Raw genomic sequence first — 27,977 nt, forward strand, 5'->3', positions numbered from 1 at the left:
AAAGGTATAGTAGATAATTTTTAATTAACATGTAAAATTAGAGTTATCCGAGGTGGAGGAAGAACACGAGCCTGAAAATCAGTGGTTTGATCGCTGATAGTTAAACCAAACTATATTGCATAAGTATCTTCATTGTATCTATTATCTCTCTTGCCTGTGTATAAAAAATAAATAGGAAAAAATTAAAATATGCAAATTGGCAAAAAATGTAGCTTTTTTATGAGGTTAATTAAGATTAATTAATACATTTATAATGCTGCTTTGACGCTCGCCAGGATTTTGACAAGTGGCCCGGAGCATACCAGTGGTCTGACCCTCATTCAACTTTTTTCCTATACTTTTGTCCCCTAATGATCATGCACACCTACATTTTTTTTCACATATGTAAAGATAAACATTTGAATATAACATAACTTAGAAAATAAAAAGATCTGAAAATTTCCAAATGAAGCACCAAGAATATATTTGAACAATCTGAATAATCCAACAAAAAGTTATCTTATAAAGTGACATTTTCTTAGTTAGTAATGCTGAGTAATTGCTTGTATAATACAATGCTAATACCTTTTTTAGTGTAAGTACCCAACGCATCCTATAAATTTAATACTGAAAGAAGGTATCTTTGCTATGTCACCAGCGGTCAATATGCTAATTTATTTGAAGGTATTTTCCAATAAGCCGTGACGCAAATTGTGTTACCAATACAGGTTTAATAAAACTCGTCGCTGTAGTATCTGAGAAGTTCCATAATAAACTAATGTCAACTAATTCATTTAAATTAATGCGTTAAAAGAGCGGCGGATAATAAAGATCCTGTGAGAATGAACTGGGACAACAAATAAATCTAAAGCATAATTTAAGTATATAAAAAAAATACATATACTGATACGACAATACTAGAATTGGGAGCTGGTACAGATACTTACTGAGGTTGAGAGAGAGGCCCATTTGAGTCGGACAAAGACTCTGGTAAATTCCTCGCCAAATGTCTAGTCCACCATCCAGATTATATCTCCCGAAATCGTCAGAGAAGAATGACCTCCCCACTTGCACAATTGCATTGCTGAATTAAACAAAAAATATAAAATATTTACATTATGAAGGTTTGATACATGTCGGGACAAAAGACAGGGATTACTTCACTTGTGACTATGTAAAATTTCAAAATTAACTTATCCTGCGAAACAAGAACTGTCATGTCTGACTCTACAAAAATATTACATAAAACACTTATCTTAGATAAAAACCTTGTCTCTGCCACTACTATTATTCACATAAATAAAGAATAAAATTATGGACATTAATTAGACCCTTTTTCGATGAATAGGAAAGTGAAGGTCATATGTCAATTTATTCAATTTTAATAGAAGGATACGAGAACGAGTAGTTCTCAAATTGCAATGGCATGATATTATATACATTTCTACATATTTAAGTTTCTTACCTGTTCGATAGGCACTCACGAAGAACAATATCAAGAGCTTGAATTGTATCCAGGGGAGCATTGGGTTGCATTCCTGCCAGAAACATCTCTAGATCTCTCATATTAGGGCAACTAGCAAGAGATATCTCCACTTTAAAATCCCTCCCCTCCCGGCAGTACAGGATCAAAATGATACATATGATGTAAGTACATAATTCATAGTTTGATTTACAATAATAAAATCAACATTATCAGAATTTTTACTGACAGATCACTGTTATACTGTTTAGTAAAAAAATATATAATGTTCCCTAAACCCATTTTGATTTGTAATTTCACGAGAACAATATATGCAGAGATTTGTTAAGTCAATACATATCAGGGGTTCAAGTTCAACTCTCTATAGTTAAAAAAGTTACAACAATTTGGTAAAAATAATGAACAATGAAGTGAGCAGGCCCACAACATAAGTACTAAAAAGAAAGAAACAAATAATACAAAAGATACACATATTACCGGTGTCGGTTTTCATCAGGGAGAGTGACAGTAAAACCTTCAGACTCAAAGGGGAGTGGGCCCGCAGTGTAGAGATTTGATCGGCCATCACCGCAAAGAATATATTTTCATCAAACAATTAACACATTTCAATAACAAAAGGAACAAGTTTCTTTAAAAAAAAAAAATTATAATACATCATAGTGGTGCAATTGCAACTCCTTTTTAGGCAGTTTCATTAGAAAATGATTGGCTCTGACGAGTATCCTCTCTCCACGGGTCCCCCTTCCAGCCTTCCTGGCTTGAGTGGGAACTTTAATGATGATGGTGTTGCCGGCTGTATTGCCAGCTCTGACATTTGTTTCTCCAGCCGATCTGCATTGGCCGGTTGCTGTACTACCCCACCACCAGTTGGCTCTGGAGTGGCTTCTGGTATTACTGCCGGTTGCCTTGGTTGATTTCCTTGGCGCAGATCAGGTACTGTGCCATAATACGGCCTGTGCGCTTGCTGTTGCTGTGCTGGAGCGGGATACTCTGCATGTGGGGCCCTTACTCTCTGTGGAGGTGGAGCATACACTTCCTGATGACTGGGTTCTCTTGGGGTAGGACCCATGTAATTGCCCGGTTGACCCCTTGGTTCTGGGTATTGTGCTCGTGGATTCAGGCCCGGGTATTGCCAGCTACCTCGACCTCTAGCCTCGGGGTGTTGGGGATGAGGTCTCCTCCAATTTGGGTTCTCTGTATTGTTATATTGACTGCCACCATGGTGGGGCCACCACCACCACCACGGCCTCGGCCACCTCGTCTACCTTGGTAACCACGGCCTTGTGCACCACGACCACTTTGATAACTCGACATGGCTGATCAAATGTAAGAGGGAAAATTAGCAAATTTATGCGAGATATATTAGATTTTCAATCGGTGGTAGTGATAACAAACAGAAAAGAAAATTACCATTATTTTTTTTTTTGATGAAAGGCAGAGGCTGCGAAAATTACCATTTTTTGAAAAACAAAAGCACTATAAGATTTAAGTTTTTATATTATTATAGAATCTTGTCAAACAAAATTCATTTTTTAAACACAAATATGATATTAAATCTCTAGTCTTGGAAAATATAATACTAACAAGTAACAAGAACAACCAGATGATCTCTAATTGGAGAGAGATCGATCAATGAATTTGATATGAACCAATTTTCTTAAATAATTTATTCTGATTTCCATTAGTAGATGTACAGTACTCCTGGTCTATTATTTTGACAAACAAAGGCAGAAAACTTAATATTTTTTCAAACTTTCCCCGTTGGGAATCAAAATTCTTAATTCCGGATTTGGTATTAATTTTACTCTATTAACAAATAGTTAAGAAAATACCATCTGAGGAAGATCTATCTCAGAATTTGATTCGAATCAATAATTAGAAAGTAACATAATACGATCACCAACTCGAAGCGTGCCTCTCTTATATCACGTTCTGGAAGATAGACTATGATTTCTTGAAGCGGAAAAATTTAAGATTTAATTTGTAACAGACTAGAATCTCTTTAATAACATAAAATATGAATTCTGCTTCTTTTCTGAAGTCCAACGAACCTATTTATAGGCGAAATGGACACAAAAAACTGCACAGTGAACAGTTATAACCATAACCCCTGTTCCCCGGCCAAGAATTCGCATCCTCTGAGATATCTCAAACTTTGAGTGTTTTTCTGAAAGATCTTAACAGTTACATATACGCTCTGCACGAATCTCAGAGCAAAAAGAATACTGGCCCGTGCACTATCCCGAATATAACACGTAGGTCACGCAAAAGTTGAGGTACCTCAGAGGATACGCACTCGTCCCCCACTCCCCATGAGCGCAGGATCCAGAACTGACCCGTTTTGCCCACGTTCTCTGACCCGTCAACGCCTAAATATGGGTAATAATTCGGATCCGGTACAGTCCGGAAGGATACTCCCAGGTTCTCTCCTGTTCTGCTTATGCAATTCTTATTTTCCTCATATCTTATTCGTTTTAGATCCGATCTGGTCCCTTTTTGAAGCGTATCGATCCTCTATGTAGAAGATTAATATACATTTTATGCTTGAAAAATATCTTTTTTTTCATATTCAACATATTTTTTTGTCTCGCTCTTGCAACTGTGGGTATAGAGTGAAATAGCAAAACGGCGCACCGCTTTAACTAAAAAAAAAAAAAAAGTTTGTCAAACTCAAAGAGTCTGAATTAATATTAGAATATAAGAATATATTATTGTAGCAAATATGACATAGAATAGCAGATTAGTGGTAAACCGAATAGCAATTATTACTATTTTATATTATATATTGGGACATAATATTAATTATTTTACTAAATTCTATCATAATTATTTTTATCCAATAATTATTATAATTATTATAATTATTATTATGCATTGCCGTTGTTGTCATTTTATGTAAACAATAACCGTTATTATCATTATATATAATATTATTTTATATTTTATAAAAACCTGTATATTACAACAACAAGGTAAAAAACAAGATATCCATGACATTATGTAAAAATAAAAAAATCACAATAAACATATATACAGTTCTTAGAGATGGGTTACGGACTTACGGTGAGTCATGGAGTAAAATGAGTTGGCACTCCATGGCACTATATTTTTATTTTGAAAATCCAAACGACCGAACCGCTCAGCATGATCTCCATATTGAAATGTGCTTGGAGACCAAATTTTACATTTTTTGGAATTTTTTTACTATTTATTAAGCAATTTTGAAAATCGCTGATCCGATGGTCCAGAAATTTTTACTGTTCACAGCAAAAATTCAAAATTACTTAATAAATAGTAAAAAATTTTCAAAAAATGTAAAATTCGGTCTCCAAGCACATTTCAATATGGAAATCACATCTAACGGTTCGGATCGGTCGTTTGGACTTTCAAAATGAAAATACGGCGTGTAGTACAAACACGTTTTACTCCATAGCTCACCGTAGCTCATCTTCAGTTCTTAAGTCAAATAAATAAAGTTTATTTCTTGGTTGTGGTCTAATCGAAAAATTGTGAATCATAATTCATAAATTAGTTTATTTCATTAGAAAGAAATCAACATTTAATATTGAATTTACAAACATTGCCATAAAATACTCAAAATGAAGATTTCAACACAATAAACAAATTCAGAATCTAATAGAAGGGGTTCTTTCTTAAAAAAAATAATAAGAAGAAAAATAACTAAAGAGTACAAATTAAATGTACTCCTTGAGTACATTTGAAAAAGAAGTAAATTAATTAGCTGAATTAAATAGGATTAGTATATATTAAATTATTTCGTTTTATATTAATTCATTTATTTATGTGGTAAGTAAAAGGTCAACTATTAATCGGTATAATTGATAGATAGCAACTGTTGAGACTTGAGAAGGATTGCAAATCAGTTCAAACCCAACTGGCATGCACTGTACTGTTGATAAGGATTGCAAAACATATTTATATATAGAGTAGAACTAGGGTGTTCTTCATTTTGACCGCTTGATAATATTTTTATTTTAACAGTTTAATTTTATACTAATTAATTAAAAAGTTTACAATTTTTGCATGTAGATATATTACTCATAAAAATAGATTTCAACGGTTTTGATTCGTCATTTGAAGTCAATCTCATGATTTGTCAACGGTTTTGATTAAAAGATGAAATTTCAGATTAAATATCAGCCATCCAATTAAATATTATAATTCTATGCATCTTTTTATGTTTCTTTAAGTGTAGAAGTTTAAATTTATTTAGGCACATACTCTTCACATGCAAATTGTATCATCTTTCCGATTGGCTGTGATTTCCTTCTATTTTTAAAATATCATTTAAGGAATTGATTGATAATTCATTGGTCATGTCTTTATTTATTTTTCTATTTTTTACATCATTTAAGGAATGCTATTTGTCATTTAATATGGTATTTTGTTTGATTTTTTTATGAAAATATGTTGAAAAGATTAAAAAAAATACGTGTCACTATATATGTAGATGTCATTTAATATGCCATTTAGTCTAATTTTTTTAGAAAAATATATCAATTTATATGAATTTTTTTATTCTCTTATAATATATTTCGGTTACAACACACATAGACAATATTAATGTGTGTGTGTAAAACAAAATGGTTTGGTACGTTCACTTTTGTGATTAACTTTTTTTTTACACAAGTTAACAAGAAGAATTAAAATTAGATTATAAACTGTCACACTATATTACAAACTCTCATAATATTATAGATGTAGATGCTCTTAATTCTATTTTAGTCACCATATTGTCAAAGACCGATCTGAACCGTCCATTTCGTATAGTACAAATTTTTTTTGACACATGTGGTAACATGACATCCGTGTACAGGATTCGTACGTAGTAAATGTTAACAATAAAGCGTCTGATATGAAATCTACGGTCCAGATCAAAGATGGCCTGATACGGTGTCCAACCCCCTAGCAGTTGATAAAAATTGCCATTGACCAATTTTTTTTTTTCACATAAGCCATCCACACTCTCCACGAGCTAATGTACTCCATACGTGTCATGTTCTCGAATCGTATCGTGTAGAGTACACACACCTCAAAGTAAAAGATGTTGTTCCGTATCGTGTTGAATAATATCGAGACCGGTCGGACACAACATGAGTACCGACACGGTATCGGTTGTCATATGTATTTAGACGTGTCTGAAAGTGTTTAGACATAAATATTGTCTACACTATAGAAGTCAAATTCCTAAGCTCTATATTCTTGACTTCAAACAAAAATAGAAAACCAAGTCAAGTTTTTATTTTTCCTGTGTTGTAATTTTTATTGTCTCTAATTTTATGCGTTATATTGAATTGTCGAAAAAAAATTCATTACATGTAGTAACTGAGTTAAAAATATAAATCATGTTAACATTAGAAAACTTAGTCAAAATAAAATAGTTATTCCATTTGATTATTTTTTCAGCAATTAAAAAGATTTCTGGAAGTACACAACATTTTATGACGCAATTCGGGTGGAAACTAATTAATCCGTATATTTATGGGTCGTTAGTCACGTTAATCTATGCCATGTTGACACATGTATTGTCCTTATTGTGTTAAATCTTACTAATGTTATCTGGGACACAACATTAGGGGTTAAAACAGTATGGATAATATCCGATCCGTATTTGAAAATTTTGATGTGGTTATTCGATATCTGAATATCCGTGTGGATAAGAATGAATTTACATTTCAATTATCCATATCCGAATACTAAATATATATCATATATTTTAATATATATTATGAAAAATTTATGTTATTCACCATTATAATTAGATAAATACTATGAACTTTAATATTTTTAAATTATTTTAATAAATATCATATCTGATCTGAATCTGTATCCGTATCTATCTGATATATATGATATTTGCTCCGTATCCGTATCCGTATCCAGAAAATGAAAAAAGAGATGTGGATATAATTTTATCACTATTTGCTTTGTTTTCACCCCTACACAACATTCAAGTGCGTAGTCAGAATTTTATTTAATTTTAAGCATCTTTTTTTACTATAAGTAGAATTATGAAATTCAGATCGTTCTTTTAACTTTAGCACAAATCTTGAAACGAACATCTACAATAGATATCGTGGTCCGACTGAGATTAAATCTAGACCGTTCTTGATTTTCCCTACAAGTACGGTACCGGAGGGGATTCAAATTCCACCACATTGTGTTTGCATGCCGTGATTTTTATTTTTACCCAAAAAAATAATTATTTTATTATAAATAACCACGGTTTAGCAAAATTTATAAAAATGTCCAAACCGTACAGAATATATACGGTCCGAAATTAAAATTCCGAACCGTATATAATATTTACGGCCTGATTTTTTTTTTTTTGGATTTAAAATTCCAAACCGTATATATTCTATACAGTCCGGGTTTTTTTTTTGCCCAACTTTGCACCTCTGATTAACATATCAAAACACCAGAGGTGCAAAATTGGACTCAGAAGCACTCCTTCAACAGTTCGGGCAATTTTTGAGAGTCGATATCTCACGATATGTTTTGAGATTTTGTATGAAACTTCACAGTCTTGTTCTACGAAGTCAAGACTGCATGTCAGTAAAGTTTCATGATTTTGAAGGTGTTTTGATATGTTAACCAGAGGTGCAAATTTGGACTCAGAAGCACTCCTTCAGCAGTTCGGGCAATTTTTGAGAGCCGATATCTCACGATCTGTTTTGAGATTTTGTATGAAACTTCACGGGTTCGGGCAATTTTGCTAAATCGTGGTTATTTATAATAAAATATATTTTTTTTGGGTAAAAATAAAAATCACGGGTTTGCATGTCTTTTTCTGTGTAATAATAGAATCAGATTTTCAAACTATAAAAACAAACACACGTTAAAAGAATTGATCATATAAAATTACGCTAAATATGAGATCAATTTTCTCAAAAAAATGAAAAACAAAAAAATAGAAGTAAAAAAGCCATCCGCTGTCTGCTTAATGTATGACATTCCTTGAAGCGGGTCAAATTTAAAAGTTGTAACGGGTCGACTCCTATCAGATCAGATCGTATAACACATCCTCCCATTGCCCTCTCTGACTAGTCGATGGCGCCACCTAAGAAAGGCAAGGCGAAAGGCTTACCCAACTCCGCCGCCGCCGCTCCCGCCACCTCAGACACAGGAGTGCCAGGTTGTCTCCGCCTGGTTCCTCCGTCGACAGTCTCCATCTCCATCCACGCCAAGCCCGGCTCCAAATCCGCGTCCATCACCGGTACTGTTCCTTCTCTCTCCCTCCCTATTCTTTATTTTTCTTCCTTTTCATTTTAAAGAATTACTTATCTGACTGGGATCAGATTCAAATTGGAGCAGATATAGGAGAGGATGCAGTGGGGGTTCAGATCGATGCACCAGCAAGGGATGGAGAAGCTAATGCTGCGCTCGTCGACTTCATCAGCTCTGTGAGTTGATCTTTTCTTTGTTTGATTGTACAAATTAGTTGTTTAGCTTTCTCATTACCTTGTTTACTTGTTCTGTGCCTACGAGCTGGTAAATTTACTTTATTTTAAGCCTCAATTAGTCTTGATCTCTGATACAATACAAAATAAGAAGTAAAGAAAGATCCAAACTTTGTTGCATTAATTAAGGTTAAACTGGCTCAATCAGTTTTCACTTTCCATGACAATTTATTGGGAACAGGGGACAAATCAGGGTTTCTTTCCATATAATTATCCCACTTTTAGAAAAGAGAGCTTAATTTACTTTAATTACTTGACCATGCCAAATTTGCTGAATACAAAGGGTTGTATAGTAATTCAAAACACAGACTCAAGTTGATGAATTTAAAATGAGGTGCGAATAATTTTGTATTTAGGCATTTCCAAGTGAAACAATTATCATAAAATTAATTAGACAACTCTTGTGAGATTCTTTAACCAAAGGGAGCAAAAAAAAAAATGAAGAGTGTTCTTCAGAAAATTTGTTTTTCTCCATTGAATTTTCGTTTGGACTTCAAACCAAATGCAAATAAATTGACTCCACTTGGTACATCATTTTGTAATCCACCGAAAATTGTCCCAATTAAGGCCTAGTTGCCCTTATCAATTGAGTCTAAATTTAAATCCACAATTCATACGCAGGTATTAGGGGTGAAGAAAAGACAGGTATCAATTGGTTCTGGCTCTAAGTCAAGGGAGAAAGTTGTATTGGTGCAAGAGACAACTCTTCAAATGGTTTTTGATGCACTAAATAAAGCATGCAGTTCTTCATGATGTATTGCGATTTTGTAGTCGCTACAAATTTTAAACTTACTGATAAGCTCATAGGTGCATACTGCTGATTTACATGTCAGTCGTGTTATATTTTCAAATAACACCCAGCTTTGTTGTATTATTAGTGAGTAGTAGCGACGGCAACTCAACAGTTCGTAGGAATTGGAAAAAGTTAACTTGTAGATATCTAGAGATTTATATATCTGGTTTGAAATTTTAGAGTATGTGAACTCCTTGTAACAGGAAATAAAAAAAAAATTCAACAATTTTGGGTGCAATTGAGTTTCTTATTTCTTCATACCAATATCTTATTTGAGTTCTTGTTTATGTGGTGCTACTTAATTGTCAATATTTTATTATCAATGTGTAATTTTGGCAAATTTTTTTACATATATGGCAAGTACACCCTGTAAAACATGAAATTTACATGTGTTGCACACATTGAAAAATATTTTGTTGAAATAAAACCAAAAACTAATTGGAAACAAACAAAAAAATGCACAGACCATCCCAATAAAACTAAAAGGACAAGTAAACAAAGCATACTCAAATTCACAGGGTGTTTGTGATTGATCTCTGAATCCTTAAAGACACAACACAGGTTCTCATATATATATTTTTTTAATATAGTTTGGAGGTCAAACCACTCAACTATTTAATATCACATGTTCTCATTTTAATTATAATTCAAATCCTCATGAAATTCTCCATGAATCCCTACCGGTAACACATTAACACTTTAAGCCCATAATCAAAACATTTTAATTCCCCCCTTTTGGGAGTTTACCAATTTTATTTTTACATCAAAGAACAAGCATAATGCTACTAAGACACGAGGTAACTCGTTCACAAAGGCCGAGTTCAAACGAAAACCCGCTAACAAAAGAACATCACTTTCTTGACGTTATCTTTTAATGCCGGTAATTGCTTGATTGTAGCAGAAGAAGCCTCATCACGACTGCCTGCAGAAGAAGAACCAACTACAAAAGATACTGAATCTAATTCTCCATAGTCCAGGTATGACCGTGCACGGAATGCGATCTGATGTGCATAGTATGCAGGAGGAACTGCAAAAATACAAGATTGAGAAAGCAAAATAAAATTAATAATGTCTTACAAATATCTTATTTACCTAGAACTCCATTTACTGTTTAGGCCATCTGAATCATAGGTTACATTTCTTGCCTATTTATGGGTGTAATAATTACTGTTGGTTATACAATATACACATAAATTTCTTTGGAAAGGTGAAAAACGAATAACATGAGGGTGGTATAAAAGCATATTTACACTTACCAATAGATACAGAGCGGGTGCATCTTGCATAACTGCAAATCAAAGAGTAAAGAGTTAAAAATTATAAACAAGGAAATTATTTTATAGTTGATGGAATTATCATTAATTGTTACCATAAACAATAGATATTATAGCTAAATTTCATTGGTTGCTTGGTTGGGGTAATGCTCAATAAATTTAAACGATATTCACAGCTACAACAAATTCTCTTGATGATAAGGTCACATTATAATCTCACTAAGGGCAAAAGGTTTGAGTTAGTGAGCTTAAATAATTGTCAAAAATAAATTATAGGGAGCTTTTCAGAAATTAACAAAAGGAATTATAAATGATTGATAAAGAAAGTAATATATTAGAGAATTACGTGTAGCATAGATTGTAGGTTAGAGTCTGAAGTTCATCGGCACTAAACTTATTATCGTCCCACAAAACATGATAATGTGTTGGCCGGCTAGTCCCCTGAAAATAATCATGTTGCAACAGAAAGTTAACTATAGCAATCCAATACAGATCACCTAAAACCAACAAAGTAAAAAGTCATACCTTAATACCAGCATGGCTGCATAAGTAGAAATCAAACTCTGTAGGATGACAAATTTCGGTGTCAACAACAGTCCCTGCACAACAAATTACAATAAATTAAGAAACTAATTGCAAACCAAAGAGTGCATTTAATAACTTTCTGGCACTGTATGTCTTTACCAGGCAGAACGTTCCCGCTCCTATCCGTATTTCTGTGATCCATAGGGAAGAGACGGGTGTGGTGCCTCTTCTGTACCACTATGAATGTTATAGCCGGCTTATAATCTTCATTCAGCTGCTTACAAACCTTGATTAAAATAGAAAGAAAGAAAGAAACATGTTATAGTATAAAATAAATTGGATTCCATTGTCAAGAGTTCCAAGAAAAAATAAAAATAAATTGTATTAATTTTCAACAATTAATGTCTTTTTTTTTTCTATTTCTAGATATGAAAAGATTATCCTACATCTTTTATGGCGTTAATTTCGTAGCGCAGCACTTGTTCAAATTGACCTTCACTGACTCCATCCCTAGAGAGACAGAGAGAGACATAATTAGTTATATCATACTGTCATCAAACATTACAAACCAAAAAAAGGAAACAATATAGTACCGGTAAAATATAATCTGCTGAGGCGCCAAACCAGTTTTTCTTCTGAAAGAATTAAGATGTTCCCTGCAAATTTAATGAATCCCAATATAGGAAATGAATCCCAGTATAGCATAAAATTATGAAAATTAGAAATAGTATAATACATACTTGACCATTTCGCCTAAACAGGATATAATCTCCTGACGATGGTTCTGTGCTTTGACATTACCAGTATAAATAGCGATCTCTGGCCAATCTTGCGAAGCCACAACCTTCAAGTATGAATAAAAATAAAAAAAGTTAACAATTTATGACCTTCAAAGAGCACATTGCATTGAACCGAAAAAAAGAAGAAAACTTACTGCTGCAATAGAAGGGCTGGTGTCTTCTCCTGGAGAGGGATGAGTCACATCAGCACCAAAAATAATAGTTGGCACCCGACTAACAACTGGTACTTGTCTTGTGATAGCGTCTACCAGCACAGTATTCCTTCCACCAGCCTATGTTTTTTCACAATTCAATAGAAAATTATACTAATTTTAGCAATATATCATATTCAACATTATTTTGAAAGAGTTCAGCCAATTAATTAAACTATGGCATAAAGAAAGAAATGTCATACATGACTTTCCATGTCTCAAAATATTAGCAACTCCCCTGAAAGGGATGTAATATCTCATTTAACCATTACAAAATCATGTGTTCCTTTACATGTTTAAATTCTTTCTTTAGAAAAAAATAGCTACTCCTCATTTCTTCCATTCAAAGAGATTGAGGGAATGGAAGGCAGTTGATTTAATAAGGGTGCATATATCATACTTCCAAAAAATTGAGGAAATTAATCCATCATCTTCTTATTTTTTTAGGATGATCATGAAATTTTTACTAAAATGATGAAGAAAAAATTCTAATAAATAAAAAAAAAAAAACCTTCACATTGATCTTGAGAGCCAGATTAGCGAGATATTGAGGTGCTGCTTTTGTCACATTTCTTGTCAAACAGCATTGCGTGACCAGACCAATATCTGTCTCACATATTCTCTTGAGATCACCTGTGAACATAATTAAATTGAAAAAAATTATAGTTGTTTCAATTTTGGGTCACAATAGAGCAGAGAGAAAGGAAGAAAGAAAAGGGAGAAGAGAATGGATGCAGAGGGAAAATAGTGTGTGTGTGTGACAGAGAGAGAGAGAGAGCATACTGTAGAGACTTCCATTGTTGTTAGGGAGAATGACAATGAGCAACTCAGGGAGCTTATCTAAACGAGAAAGGGCATTAACAGCCTCCTCGTAACGCCCTTTTAACACTTGCTCCAATCTATTTCCATGAGCCACTACAGGGGGCAAAATTGGGTCGCGAGCAAATTCCTGTTTATAAAATAAACAATTCTTCTGATAAATCTAAAACAAATTTCTTACTTGATAAAAGAAAAATAAAAAATATATGCACATACCATTCCAGAAGTACGGCACATGTCACCTAGTCTTTTGCAAAACCATTCGGCATCGTTTGCACCAACTTGAGGTGAGAAAGAGATGCAGTACCAGAAGTTTAATTTTGCTCCGTTTACCAATTTCTGCATCCATACCATTTAATTCAAATCCTTGTTAGAGAAAGAGTATGAGGCGCAAGAGCAAGCGAAGTAGAGAGAAAAGAATACCAAAACATATACCTTATTTCTCATGTTCCACGCACCAGATGTCGGCATGCACTCCTTTTCAGCACCTGTGTCATGGTACTTGAGCTGCATAATAAAAAAATAAAAAATTGAATGGTATTATTAGAAAAAGGAAAACAAATCTTCAAATGATAATCAATTTTTATCTCTTTTTTAAATTTGTGAATTAAGAGTCTACCAGATCAACCAAATAAAAGGCTAGGAAATTAATAAAATCAGGTACTTAATTAGTTTTATTAAGATAACATATGAAGGTATAGTAGATAATTTTTAATTAACATGTAAAATTAGAGTTACCCGAGGTGGAGGAAGAACACGAGCCTGAACATCGGTGGTTTGATCGCTGACAGTTAAACCAAACTCTATGGCATAAGTATCTTCATTGTATCTATTATCTCTCCTTGCCTGTGTATAAAAAATAAATAGGAAAAATTATAATATGCAAATTGGAAAAAAAAACTTTAGCTTTTTTCTGAGGTTAATTAAGATTAATACATTAATAATGCTGCTTTGACGCTCGCCAGGATTTTGACAAGTGGCCCGGAGCATACCAGTGGTCTGACCCTCATTCAACTTTTTCCTATACTTTTGTCCCCTAATGATCATGCACACCTACATTTTTTTTTCACATATGTAAAGATAAACATTTGAATATAACAGATCTTAGAAAATAAAAAGATCTAGAAATTTCCAAATGAAGCACCAATATATATATATTTGAACGAGTAAAACTAGGGTGCTCTTAAGCTCACCAAAGTTTTGGTGAGCTTAACTCTAAAACTCATCAAATCGATTTCAAATGACAAATCCGAACCGTTGAAACCCGCCTACCTTACGTGTGATGCATCTACATGTGAAATTTTTAAACATTCGAATTAATTTAGTATAAAGTCAAGCGGTCAAAAAACGTTCAAAAAATGAATGCACTAAAATTAATTTATTAACCTTCTAATTTTGACCGCTTGACTTTATACTAAATTAATTCGAATATTTAAAAATTTCACATGTAGATGCATCACATGTAAGGTAAGCGGGTTTCAACGATTCGGATTCGTCATTTGAAATCGATTTGATGAGTTTTAGAGTTAAGCTCACCAAAACTTTGGTGAGCTTAAGAGCACCCTAGTTCTACTCTATTTGAACAATCTGAATAATTCAACAAAAATTTAACTTATAAAGTGACATTTTCTTAGTTAGTAATGCTGAGTAATTGCTTGTATATTACAATGCTAATACCTTTATTTACTCATTTGACAAATTTAATTAAGATATGCACAAAGAATAAAACATGAAAAAGGGAACCAAAGAGATTAAGATCTACTGATCTACATGTTTCATTAAAACATTACAATTTCTCATGTGACACGAAATGAGGATCTTATTTTAGATAGGTAGACATGAATAATATGGAAATTTGGTAACAATATGAGATTAATACCTAGCTTGTGCTCAAACTATTTTCATGTGCTTTTTTAATACAATAAGATCTTCACTAAATATGTGGTAGATGAGTACATACCTCCATGGGGAGATAAGTCGGCTTTTTCGGGTTATTTCCGACATCCAAACATGGTATATTGAGGTGTTTGATATGAACACCGTGACTTTCTCTGAAATAATCTACAACTCTCTTCCGGATGCCCTCCTTACCAAATGAGAATCTGAAAGAAGAAAACCAAATAGATCTTGATCTCTAATAATAGTGAAATACATGATTAGAAGCCAATAGAAGCATGTAAAATTAAGAACAACATTGGTGCTTACGTTAAATCTCTAGTGGTTTGTGCGGTCAATCCGGAGATGCGATACTTTCTGCGTATTTGGCCAAGATGAGTAACCTCAACTTTAACACCCTTCAAGTTTCTTTTAATCTGATATACACATTAAAAAAAACAGAGTAGCAAAATGTCATTAGTGAAATTTTTTAGTGTAAGTACCCAACGCATCCTATAATTTTAATACTGAAAGAAGGTACCTTTGTTATGTCACGAGCGGTCAATATGCTAGTTTGAAGGTCTTTTCCAATAAGCCGTGACGCAAATTGTGTTACCAATATAGGTTCAATAAAACTCGTCGCTGTAGTATCTAAAAAGTTCCATAATAAACTAATGTCAACTAATTCATTTAAATTAATGCGTTAAAAGAGCGGCGGATAATAAAGATCCTGTAAGAATGAATTGGGACAACAAATAAATCTAAAGCATAATTTAAGTATATAAAAAAAATACATATACTGATACGACAATACTAGAAATGGGAGCTGGTACAGATACTTACTGAGGTTGAGAGAGAGGCCCATTTGAGTTGGACGAAGACTCTGATAAATTCCTCGCCAAATGTCTAGTCCACCATCCAGATTATATCTCCCGAAATCGTCAGAGAAGAATGACCTCCCCACTTGCACAATTGCATTGCTGAATTAAACAAAAAATATAAAATATTTACATTATGAAGGTTTGTTGCAAGCCGGGACAAAAGACAGGGATTTCTTCACTTGTGACTGTAAAATTTCAAAATTAACTTATCCTGCAAAAACAAGAACTGTCATGTCTGACTCTGCAAAAATATTACATAAAACACTTATCTTAGACAAAAACCTTGTCTCTGCCACTACTATTATTCACATAAATAAAGAACAAAATTATGGACATTAATTAGACCCTGCAATGGCATGATATTATATATATTTCTACATATTTAAGTTTCTTACCTGTTCGATAGGCACTCACGAAGAACAATATCAAGAGCTTGAATTGTATCCAGGGGAGCATTGGGTTGCATTCCTGCCAGAAACATCTCTAGATCTCTCATATTAGGGCAACTAACAAGAGATATCTCCACTTTAAAATCCCTCCCCTCCCTGCAGTACAGGATCAAAATGATACATATGATGTAAGTACATAATTCATCGTTTGATTTACAATAATAAAATCAACATTATCAGAATTTTTACTGACAGATCACTGTTATACTGTTTAGTACAAAAATAGATAATGTTCCCTATACCCAGTTTGATTTGTAATTTCACGAGAACAATATATGGAGAGATTTGTCAAGTCAATACAAAACAGGGGTTCAAGTTCAACTCTCTATACTTAAAAAAGATTCAACAATTTGATAAAAATAATGAACAATTAAGTGAGCAGGCCCACAGCATAATTACTAAAAATTAAGAAAGAAACAAATAGTACAAAAGATACACATATTACCGGTGTCGGTTTTCATCAGGGAGAGTGACAGTAAAACCTTGAGATGCAAAGGGGAGTGGGCCCGCGGTGTAGAGATTCGATCGGCCATCATACACTGGCAACCGTCCATTCAGGCGTGTCTGCTGATACGTACTCACCAGGGCTCGCATCACGCTCCGGTTTATCCCACGTGATGTCACAATAGGTGTTATTTTTACCTGATAAAATTAATTAAGATTTATCACCACAAAGAATATATTTTCATCAAAAAATTAACACATTTTAATAACAAAAGGAACAACAATTTCAAAAAAAATTATAACTAGCGTACATCATAGTGGTGCAATTGCAACTCCTTTTTAGGCAGTTGCACTAGAAAATGATTGGCTCTGACGAGTATCCTCTCTCCACGGGTCCCCCTTCCCGGCTTGCATGGGAACTTTAATGATGATGGCGTTGTCGGCTGTATTGCCAGCTCTGACATTTGTTCCTCCAGCCGATCTGCATTGGCCGGTTGCTGTACTACCCCACCACCAGTTGCCTCTGGAGTGGCTTCCGGTATTACTGCCGGTTGCCTTGGTTGATTTCCTTGGCGCAGATCAGGTACAGTGCCATAATACGGCCTGTGCGCTTGCTGGTGCTGTGCTGGAGCAGGATACTCTGCATGTGGGGCCCTTACTCTCTGTGGAGGTGGAGCATACACTTCCTGATGACTGGGTCCTCTTGGGGTAGGACCCATGTAATTGCCCGGTCGACCCCTCGGTTCCGAGTATTGTGCCCGTGGATACTGGCCCGTGTATGGCCCACCACCTCGACCTCTACCTGGGTGTTGGGGATGATCATCATGAGGTCTCCTCCAATTTGGGCTCGCCGTATTGTCATATTGATTGCCACCATGGTGGGGACCGCCACCATGGTGGGGACCACCACCACGGCCTCGGCCACTACGTCCACCTTGGTAACCACGGCCTTGTGCACCACGACCACCTTGATAACTCGACATGGCTGATCAAATATAAGAGAAAAAAATAGCAAATTTAAGTGAGATATATCAGATTTTCAATCGGTGGTGCTGTTTTGATCTTTTGAATTATCAGGTATATATAGTGATAACAAACAGAAAATAAAATTACCAGTTTTTTCAAAACAAATCAGTGTAAGATTTAAGTTTTTGTACTATTATAGAATCTTGTCAAACAAAATCCATTTTTTAAAGCAAAATATGGAATTAAATCTCTAGTCTTGGAAAACATAACATAGTATACTAACAAGGACAGATCTCTAAGTTGGGAAAGAGATCAATGAATTTGATATGAACCAATTTCCTAATTGGTAGAACGCATCAATAGATAATTTCTTCTGATTTCCATTAGTAGATGTACAGTACTTCTGGTCTATTATTTTGACAAACAAAGGCAGAAAACTTAATATTTTTTTCAAACTTTCCCTGTTGGGAATCAGAATTCTTAATTTCGGATAGTTAAGAAAATACCATTTGAGGAAGGAAGATCTACCACAAAATTTGTTGGTTGATACGAATCAATAAGTAGCTAGAAAGTATAGGTGTACCTTAAGTGCAGCGGAAGTCTCTTGAATTGAACAGTTGCTTTCTTCAAGCCCACCAACTCGAAGGGTGCCTCTCTTTCTTGAAGCGGAAAAAAATTAAGATTTAATTTGTAAAAAATACAAATCAAATTTCTAACAGACTAGAATCTCTCTAATAACATAAAATATGAATTCAAATTCGGCTTCTTTTCTGGAGTCCAACGAACCTATTTATAAGTGAAACGGGAATATAGACAAAAAAAACTGCACAGAAAACAGTTAAAAGTTAAAACCATAACCCCACTCCTCACGAGTGCATGATCCAGAACTGACCCGTTTCGCCCACGTTCTCTGACCCGTCAGCGCCTACATATGGGTGGTTATTCGGATCTAGTACAACTCGGAAGGACGCTCCCAGGTCCTCCCCTGTTCTGCTTATGCAATTCTTATTTTACTCATATCTTATTTGTTTTAGGTCGGATTTGGTCCCTTTTTGAAGCGTATCGATCCATTCTCTATGTAGAAGATCAATATACATTTTATTCTTGAAAAATGTCTTTTTTCATATTTATTTTAATTATATCCAACATAGTTTTTTATCTCGCTTTTGCAATTGTGGGTATAGTGAAATAGCAAAACAGCACGCCGTTTTAACTAAAAAAAAAAAAAGTTTGGCAAACTAAAATTCCCTTATTTGTGGTCTAATCGAATAATATAGAATCATAAATAAGTTTGTTTTATTAAAAAGATGAACAGAGGTATTATCCATAATCTTTAATGATTTTACAAATATTGCCATATCAAACCCAAAAAATTAGGGTTTCAAATAACAAATTGAGAAGATTAAATTAAAATTATAGGTAAATCAAGCTTGAGAAAGTTATTCCCTACCTTGTTGATCTTGAAGGTGTTGAGGGTTTGTGTTGAATAATTTCAATATCTTCTTCTCCTTCTTATGATGATGATGATGATGATGATGATCGTCTATCGTGAGGTGAGACAAATATTTAAGAAAATAAACTAGACGCAATAAAAATATAAGTAGAAAGATATTCTAACTCATAAATAAAAATAATTTATTGTTACATTCAAAACTGAAATAGGAGGAAATCTCTTATGAATGTTAAATAGTTGGACAGTTTGACCTCCGACTTTTACTCGAAATTTTTTTTTATTGGTAATACTTGAATGTTTTTGTCTTACAATGGACCATTTGTCTCTTTTATATAGGTTCGGACTCTAGATTCAATGTATCTAAATCTCTCATATTAATAAGTAAATCTTGTGCAAAATTATTTAGATATAACTTTCTAATTATTAGATCAATTATAATCATACTAACAAAGAAAGCAATGCAACCATATATCTCCAAATTATTCTTAAAAGAACCAATTAATCTTCATATATTATTATTTATTTTTTTAAATAATTTATCTGGCATTTGACGCTTTGACGCCTCTTTCTAATCAGAGCTATACTATTTCAAAAACTATATCCAATAAAATATTGATCCTTTATAAATCATTAATAAAAACACCTAATGAAAATAAAAATCAACAAGAATTTGAGGTAACACAAAACTGATTAAAGATAATCAATCAGAATATGTGGAAAAAGAATTATATATCTTCCAAGATTTACTTGGAGGTTAAAAAAGAAAAATCCTAAATTCTACAGATATTTTTTACAATATAGCCTACGAAATCTAAAACTAATCAAAGATATTGAAATAGAGAAGAACAAAAGTAAAATACATTTACAATTTAAGATCTTTTTTGTGTACAGAAACAATGTACGAGATGAACGGATAGTATATTATAATTGATTTTTCTTGAACGAAGGTTAAAGTTTTGAAAAATTCATAATTAGTTAAGTTGTACTATTTATTTCTTAATAGTAAAGGGGGAAGGCTGAAAATTACTTTCATATATTAATTGCAAGGAAACTGAAAGCCTAAAATAGATGAATAATTTTATTGGTTTAGTAATTAATTAATCTAAAATCCGAAACCTTAAATTCTAAACCCTAAACCCTAAACCTTAATATAAACCCTAAATCCTAAAGCCCGGCCCAAACAATTACAAAATCTAGGCCCATTTCCAAACCTAGGGTATTCTTTCTATGCCATGCGCCTCTCTTACCTTAGCCTCCAAATTAGCTTGTTGTGGAATTCATCTCAATTGTATCTTTCTATTTTTTATTATCTTTTATTTAAATCAAGATATTGTGCTCATTTTCGTTTTACATCTCTAGAATTCGAGGTGTGACACTTTTATTTCAATTACAAATTTATCTTATTTATAGAAGTAAAGTAATTACAAATTCTATTTATTTAAAATTATGTATGATCCACAAAATTCAACAAATTTCTCCACGAAATTCACAAATTCCAAATTTTTATCGTATCATAAATCGGATTAAACAAATAATAAATCACATAATATAAGTGAAGTGGAAATTTTTATCTTAACTTACATGATTTATTCTCAAAAATCTTCACATGGCCTACAACTTCTAAAACAAAGTCAAAGATGAAGCAAAAAAAAAAAAAAAATAGTATAATTACCTTGCAAATTAATGGAGAATTAGAGGCGGAATCTTCTAGTTTAATATCTCTCAAGGATTAAAACTAAATGGTATTTAATAATAGATGACATTCTCATTCACCAAAATGTGTATTTATACTACTAAATGAGAGAACATATAATTAAAGGGAATTTTTTATATAGACTGAGTGTAGTGAACTAGTGATCTATTTTTATGTCACTCATATAGGAACATTGTATTGAATTTAGGGTATAAAACATATACAAATGCTTGGTCTGGGATAATTTTTTTCTCAAAAAAAAAAAAAAATCAAATTACTGAATATTTTCTAAGAACTGGTGTGCTTTACTATTTTAACCTAATTTATGATGTGGAAAATGTCAATTGGTCTAATATACCTAAGTTGTGTTGTAGTATATTTCCAGTATGCATTTGGTAAGTCATTATAATTTTTTTATTAGTAAAGAAAAAAAAAACTAAAAATGGAAACATTTTTTTTTGAAACGGTAAAGAAACTGAAAACCAAGCTTGTGTCTATTTGAAAAAAAAAGGATGCCTTACTGTGTCCTCTCCATTTATTTATTTGGAAGGTGGGTGTATTTTGATTTATAAAACATCCAGTCTTGAAAAAAGAAGACTCCATTTATTCAAAAAAAGGACAAACAAATGGGACTCAATCACTTGCTTTTGAATTTACATGCTGTTTCCTGCATATGCAGTAGCAATTTTTGTAAAGGAGATATATATATATATAATTGTACTTATTGGACGAGTTTGGTGAGATTTACAAAATAAAGAATTTTTGTATTTATTGGATATGTTTGGTGGAGACTTATAACGTTAGGAACGTTTAGATTAGTTATTTTAAATTACATTTGTTTTATTAGAACTAGTTACTTAAGTTTTTTTTGAAGGTTCGTGGCGAAATGCCGCTAACATTTTGATTGATATATAAAAAAGAGAAAAGGTAATGTCCTCGGACTACAGTCTCCCAAAAATCTCCGTATATAAAAGTCTTCCCTTTTTAGCTTAGTTCTGACGCGTTTTTAACTGCCACAACTGCCATAATTTCAACTGCTATAATTTCAAGTACACTATGTATGTTTACATAATTATATGTGTATGTTTATAGAATAATATGTGTATGTTTACAGGATAATATATGTATGTTTACAGGATATTAGCCATAATTTCAACTGCTATAATTTCAAATACATTATATATGTTTACAGAATTATATGTGTATGTTTATAGGATAATATGTGTATATTTACAGGATAATATGTGTATGTTTACATGATATTATGTGTATGTTCACAGAAGATGGTCCCCAACAGCTATCACGCATTTTCAACAGCTGTCACGCATTTGTGACATATTAAGAAAGAAGCATAGATTTCTTTGGCAGGGTTTCATAGGTAGGTATCCTTCCTTCGATGAGGTTGAGTGCTTTGTTGCCCGATAGTAAATTAGGGAATTTAGAAAGTAGGATGTCGTTAAACGGACCACATCCTGCTTGAGACTCACATATAGTATCAGAGCAGTAAGCCGTAAAAGTGGCCTAAAATCATTTCAGCAATCAACTGAATCGAGCTGAAACAACCTCTCATTTTTAACAGTTTTCATGCATTTTTATGTTTACAGGATTTGTTGAATTAGTTTACAGAATTTTGTATTGATGTTTACAGAATTAGTTGAAAATCTCTGGAGATTTTTGAAAGACTGGAGTTGGGAGACTGTTAGGTGCTTCCTATAAAAAAAAACTATTTACAAAGGTTTACTCAAATGGGTAGAAACAAAAATGACAAAAAAATTGGAAGTAAATGAGAAAATAAAAAACACGAAAATTCCCTCTAGCTATTTCTTACCGCCGCGAGGAGAGCACAATATGCACCACGATGTCCTATGATGCCCCCTAGCTCTCCTATAGCTAACTGCTCTGCAACCATAAAACGAGTGTTGTATCATTAATTAACAAAACCACCTATTTTCTTTTATTGGAGAAGAAACATCTATTTCTCTCCTGCCACAAAGCCCAGACTCCCGCTGCCCAAACCACATTGTTTCGATCACGAATCTCTTTTGACTTTGGTAGCATTCGGTTGGCCCATTCTCTAGCTATCAACGAGTTTTAAGTTGATTTTGTTACTAGCACTTTTCGCGAGGATAAAAAGTGACTTTTCGTGACGGAATACCGTCATAAACGTGTTTTTTATATTCGCAACAATACTTTTTGCGACGGAGTTCCGTCATAAATGCGTTTTTTTCTCTCGCGAAAAGTGTCTACTTTGTTGTTGTGACTTAAGTCAGGGTTTTAAGTTGATTTTTTTTTACCTTCTTCATGTAGTTAATTAAAAATTAAATTTAAAATAGAATGATTTAATTAAAAAATATTACGCATTTAGAAAATGAATGAGTTGATAATTAAAATTTTAAAAGTAGCAGTATATAATTTAGATATAATATTACAACTGCACATGCATGGTTGCCGAATAAATGAGAACATTATATCATCAAACAAGCACATTGATGTATGAAAATAAATTGAGTCTAGAATTAATTAACGCAAACATTATCTCATGATAAACTAATGAAAAGAACTTTTGGAATGAAAATAACATTTCGTGAAATATTGAATAGGTAGTAAGCTTAATGTGCATAATGGCATTATTCTATTCGAACTAGTGTTGTAAAAAAAGTCCGTTTAGACCGATTAGCCGTTGGCGGTGACCAAAGCGTCATGGATTTTTCTGACTAATTGACCAATTATTTTCAATTATGGCCGATTATTCTCGATTATTCCCGATTAATCGCTTGGTAGTACCTTATTCGTTGGACGACCATAAAGGTTTGAACCAGAAAGAAATGTTTTGCAAATTAATGATAACAATATTAAAGCTAACATCAATTAGTTTGATTGATTTGTTTGGATTCCAAGAGGTAAGAATCTTAATATGAAAATGGTTTCAGCAGGGAATTTTTTTTTAAAAAAAGTCATGCTTACGAGTTCATCCTTTTCATCCCGGCAAGTTAATTAATATATTAGAAGACCTCCCAACCAATGTTATCAGAACCGAACCAGACATCGAACTGGTAAAGTTTCGGTTTAACGATTCACTGGTTGAACCAGTGAGTCAAACGATCGGATCGTTGATTTTTTAAATACTTATATATTTATGAGATATAAGTATTATTATTAAAAGAAATATGTTTTTATAGTGAAAATTACACATACATATAAAATAATTATAAATTTAAAGATTAATTAAAAGTTTATCTTGAAATATAATAAAACTAATTATTTTGTCAACAAATGACAAACATAACTTTTTTAGGAGATAAAATATAGCATCTCACCATTTAATTTTGTAATTTTGTATGATAAGTTTACTAAATTATAAAGATTTAGAATTTTGCAGTACCAAAATTTATAAAAATATAAATGATAACAATAATTATGTACATTTATTATATGTATATAAATAATCGTGGTGTATACTATATTTGATAGACTCTTTTATAATATTTAAAACATAAGGATCTCTTCTACAAAAAGTAAGAACATGTGAGTCATTCAAAAATTAAGAACATGTGACGTCTATCACTCTCTCTTTCTCGTTATGCGTGAAAAAAAAAAACAGAGCATGCTGCAACAGGGTTTTGTCTCAGATTGGTTCGCTGTTTTGAATAAAAACCGGTTAATTAATTCGGTTTTCCGGTTCAACTGCAGAGGCAATCCCTCAAAAGGAACTGAACTGGACAGAAGCGGTTCTGATTATTTCCGGTCCAACCGTCCGGTCCGGTCCGATTCTAATAACACTGCTCCCAACCATAGATGATTAAAATATAAAAAAAAAAATTATTACATACATAATTACATAGCGATATGAAACTTGTTCTAGTGAGTTAGTTATATTTTGAATTTGATATTAATATGTTTAAATTTGATCAAAAGGTGTGTTGTTTATAGGGGTGTCAACGGGTACGATACGGGTCGGGTGGAGATATTTTCATACCCGTATCCGTTATGATAACAAAAAAAAATCTTTACCTTTACTCGTATTTTCGAATACGGTACGGGTCAGGTAAACGGATAAAAAAGTGTCATTAGCATTTTAATTTGTGCTTTCGATAAAATATTTTTTAAAATAAGAAAAAATAATGAATACAACTAATTTATATTATGAAAATTTAATAAAATACAAAATTTTATTATATCATGTATCATCTTCATACAAATATATATCTATATATATAATTTTATTTTTAAAAATTATCTTATACGAAAACGGGCAAGATAATGGAAGAAAAATTATTACCCGTACCCAATTAGCTAACGGAAAAAAAATCTTACCCTTAAACGTGTTATCGAATACGATACGGGTCGGGTGAACGGGTAAAAGGGTGCCATTGACACCCCTAGTTGTTTATACATTCATGTTAATATTTTTATGTGTATAATTATGAGTAGCTTCCATCTTTTGGACTTGTATTAAGGCAGAATCCTTTTTGGTTTTGGTGCAATTGAAACAAGTAGGCGTACCATTAACTATTAAATAGGCTTAATAAAGAATTAAATTCCTTGAAATTAATTGTACTTGGAATGTTTTAGAATGTTATTCCGATTTCCGACTAATTTCAATGTAATATTATTCAGAAATTCGTAAGGTGTAGATGCTTTCTAAAAAAAAATAAATGAAAATGGGCTCAAATCCAGAAATCCACAAGCTACAACTTGTCCTATGTTTTAGTATGGACATTTTTTTTTCCAATTCACAAGATCAACTATGTTATGGCGAAAAAAATATTTATGAATCTTGGGCTTCTGACTTTTTTTTTTCTCTTGCCAAACTTCTGACCTTTATTTTAGTTTATTAGTTGATGTTGGAATGTTGGATCCACGGTTTGTTGCCCAAGATTGTTGGTGTTGTAAAATATAAACTTGCATGATTAGCAGTTTAGCACTATATCATTTTTTTTTATTTGAGGAATTATTTTAAATCTGTAAGTCTCTGGCACGATGATCTGTGTCTCAAATCACAACCCTAGCTAGATTTTCCAGCAAAGCATGGACCAATTACTGACAGATTAATAAATCACACAGTATTATATATAGAATTGGATTTTGTCCAGAAGGGCTTTGGACAATTTTATCCAAAACCAAACTCAAATCCAAACCGTTTGGTCTGTATTGAGATTTGTGTAAAAGATTTAAAACATTTAATAAATTTAAACTGTCCCACAAATCTAAACCGCCCGCATAAAATACTGATTGAACTGTTTAAGCCTGGTTTGGATATATGACTTTATCCAAAGCTCTTTTTCTAAAAAAAATCACATCCATTTAGAAATTGCAGATTTTGCAGTTGACGAGAATACAGAGAAATTAAGTATATATATATAACCTTCCTTTCAATCTTTCAACCATTTAAGCTCAAAAATACAACCTTGGTTTCCATCTCTTTCAACTAATAGCCAAATTAAACCCCATGGAAACCAAGACACAGAAATTTTTCAACCTAAAACTCCTCCTCTTGGGCTTCTTTCTCCTCTTCATGGTATTGTTCATAATTAGGCCAATCCAACAACAGAACTATGTTATATCTGATCAAATAGTACCATCATGCACAAAGCTCCCTCCTTCACTTGCTAACACCATCATCCACTATACTACCTCAAACATTACTCCCCAACAAACCCTAAAGGAGATATCGGTTACCGCTCGTGTGCTAGAGAGGAAATCCCCATGCAATTTCTTGGTTTTCGGCTTGGGTCATGATAGCTTAATGTGGATTGCCCTAAACCATGGCGGCCATACCGTGTTTCTAGAAGAAGATAGTTCATGGATTGTGACAATCCAAAAGAGGCACCCCTCAGTGGAGTCATACCATGTGGTATACAACACAAAGTTGACTGAAGCAAATAGTTTGCTAGAGCTCGGGCAATCGCCCGAGTGTAAAAACGTGTCGGGTGACATACGGTTTCCGTCATGTCAATTAGCACTGAAGGGGTTGCCAAGTGTGTTCTACGAGGTGGAATGGGACTTGATAATGATTGATGCACCAACCGGATGGAGACCTGAGGCACCTGGCAGGATGGGAGCAATATATACTGCAGGAATGGTGGCTCGGCAAAGGAGAGAAGGCGAGACAGATGTTTTTGTGCACGATGTGGATCGAGCAATCGAGGATAAATTTTCAAAGACATTTTTGTGTGAAGGGTACATGAAGGAGCAAGAGGGGAAGATAAGGCATTTCACCATCCCTAGCCACACAGGTGGAGAGCTGTCATTCTGCCCTTGATTGTTGTTGTTTCTCAGATATTTTTTTTTTTGAGGGGGGGTATGGATCATTACATTGTTTTATTAGTTTTGGTTTGCTTATGAACCCTTTTAATTTAATCATAATTCTGGTACGCATATCTTGTTCTGAGTGAAATTGACCGTTGTTCATGCATGAAAAAGGCAAAATTACTGAATATTTTATATTAAGTTGTGTGCTTTACTATTTTTTACCTAATCTATGATGTGGAAAATGTCAATTGGTCTAATATACTCTTAAGTTGTGTTGTAGTAGATTGCCAAGAAACTGTATAATGACTTACCAAATGCATGCTGGAACAAGATGACAGAATCAGATAGTCTGCTAGAGCTCGGGCAATCGCCCGAGTGTAAAAACATGTCGGGTGACATACAGTTTCCGTCATGTCAATTGGCACTGAAGGGATTGCCCCAAGTATGTTCTACGGTACCATTCAATACTGAATAAGCTTAATGGAGAATTAGTAGAGAATACTTAACTCGACTCGGTTTGTTATGACATGAGCCGAGTTCAAATTTTACCTAGTTCGACTCAGCTGATCAGTCCGTTTAGAGCTCTACTAATAAAATAAATTAATGAACCAAATTTGAA

The 27,977-nt window shown here is 33.2% G+C and overlaps 4 protein-coding genes across 4 annotated transcripts; 2 read left to right on the forward strand and 2 right to left on the reverse strand.

Annotated features, from left to right (window-relative positions):
- Positions 1 to 619: 619 nt before the first annotated feature.
- LOC144559295 (protein argonaute MEL1-like) lies at positions 620 to 2,023 on the reverse strand. Its single transcript, XM_078308313.1, has 3 exons — positions 1,445 to 2,023; positions 927 to 1,063; positions 620 to 734 (listed from the first exon to the last, which is right to left on the reverse strand). The coding sequence occupies exons 1-3, from the start codon at positions 1,543 to 1,545 to the stop codon at positions 649 to 651; spliced, it is 324 nt and encodes a 107-aa protein (XP_078164439.1). The 5' UTR covers positions 1,546 to 2,023; the 3' UTR covers positions 620 to 648.
- Positions 2,024 to 8,476: 6,453 nt separating this feature from the next.
- On the forward strand, positions 8,477 to 9,974 carry LOC144559284 (uncharacterized). The gene is made up of 3 exons (XM_078308307.1): positions 8,477 to 8,699; positions 8,798 to 8,886; positions 9,565 to 9,974. Exons 1-3 carry the CDS (start codon positions 8,534 to 8,536, stop codon positions 9,694 to 9,696), a joined length of 387 nt encoding a protein of 128 aa, XP_078164433.1. The 5' UTR covers positions 8,477 to 8,533; the 3' UTR covers positions 9,697 to 9,974.
- A 460-nt stretch (positions 9,975 to 10,434) lies between these two features.
- Positions 10,435 to 17,977, reverse strand: LOC144560648 (protein argonaute 1A-like). Its single transcript, XM_078309919.1, has 22 exons — positions 17,306 to 17,977; positions 16,996 to 17,192; positions 16,497 to 16,646; positions 16,064 to 16,200; positions 15,762 to 15,871; positions 15,551 to 15,657; positions 15,306 to 15,447; positions 14,282 to 14,398; positions 14,084 to 14,191; positions 13,781 to 13,852; positions 13,562 to 13,684; positions 13,310 to 13,475; positions 13,038 to 13,159; positions 12,470 to 12,607; positions 12,276 to 12,379; positions 12,129 to 12,191; positions 11,982 to 12,045; positions 11,695 to 11,821; positions 11,536 to 11,609; positions 11,357 to 11,451; positions 10,993 to 11,024; positions 10,435 to 10,763 (listed from the first exon to the last, which is right to left on the reverse strand). Exons 1-22 carry the CDS (start codon positions 17,975 to 17,977, stop codon positions 10,573 to 10,575), a joined length of 3,111 nt encoding a protein of 1,036 aa, XP_078166045.1. The 3' UTR covers positions 10,435 to 10,572.
- An 8,500-nt stretch (positions 17,978 to 26,477) lies between these two features.
- LOC144566571 (glucuronoxylan 4-O-methyltransferase 1-like) lies at positions 26,478 to 27,374 on the forward strand. The gene has a single exon (XM_078316625.1). The coding sequence runs from the start codon at positions 26,556 to 26,558 to the stop codon at positions 27,366 to 27,368; it is 813 nt and encodes a 270-aa protein (XP_078172751.1). The 5' UTR covers positions 26,478 to 26,555; the 3' UTR covers positions 27,369 to 27,374.
- The last annotated feature ends 603 nt before the right edge of the window (positions 27,375 to 27,977 follow it).

The sequence above is a fragment of the Carex rostrata genome, chromosome 1 (genome assembly GCF_964058835.1).
Source record: "Carex rostrata chromosome 1, lpCarRost1.2, whole genome shotgun sequence".
Taxonomy (NCBI): Eukaryota; Viridiplantae; Streptophyta; class Magnoliopsida; order Poales; family Cyperaceae; genus Carex; species Carex rostrata.

Bases quoted from the DNA above. Each gene is read 5' to 3' on its own strand.
- LOC144559284 (XM_078308307.1), top strand. From the start codon at position 8,534: ATGGCGCCACCTAAGAAAGGCAAGGCGAAAGGCTTACCCAACTCCGCC. The intron at 8,700-8,797 runs GTACTGTTCCTT...AAATTGGAGCAG, and splicing joins CAAATCCGCGTCCATCACCG to ATATAGGAGAGGATGCAGTG. The intron at 8,887-9,564 runs GTGAGTTGATCT...ATTCATACGCAG, and splicing joins TCGTCGACTTCATCAGCTCT to GTATTAGGGGTGAAGAAAAG.
- LOC144559295 (XM_078308313.1), bottom strand. From the start codon at position 1,545: ATGAGAGATCTAGAGATGTTTCTGGCAGGAATGCAACCCAATGCTCCC. The intron at 1,064-1,444 runs GTAAGAAACTTA...TGTTTAATTCAG, and splicing joins CGTGAGTGCCTATCGAACAG to CAATGCAATTGTGCAAGTGG. The intron at 735-926 runs GTAAGTATCTGT...GGAACTTCTCAG, and splicing joins GGGCCTCTCTCTCAACCTCA to ATACTACAGCGACGAGTTTT.
- LOC144566571 (XM_078316625.1), top strand. From the start codon at position 26,556: ATGGAAACCAAGACACAGAAATTTTTCAACCTAAAACTCCTCCTCTTG.
- LOC144560648 (XM_078309919.1), bottom strand. From the start codon at position 17,977: ATGTCGAGTTATCAAGGTGGTCGTGGTGCACAAGGCCGTGGTTACCAA. The intron at 13,476-13,561 runs GTATGTGCATAT...TTTTATAAACAG, and splicing joins TGTGCCGTACTTCTGGAATG to GAATTTGCTCGCGACCCAAT. The intron at 11,025-11,356 runs GTAATTCTCTAA...TTTGATTTGCAG, and splicing joins ACCTACAATCTATGCTACAC to TTATGCAAGATGCACCCGCT.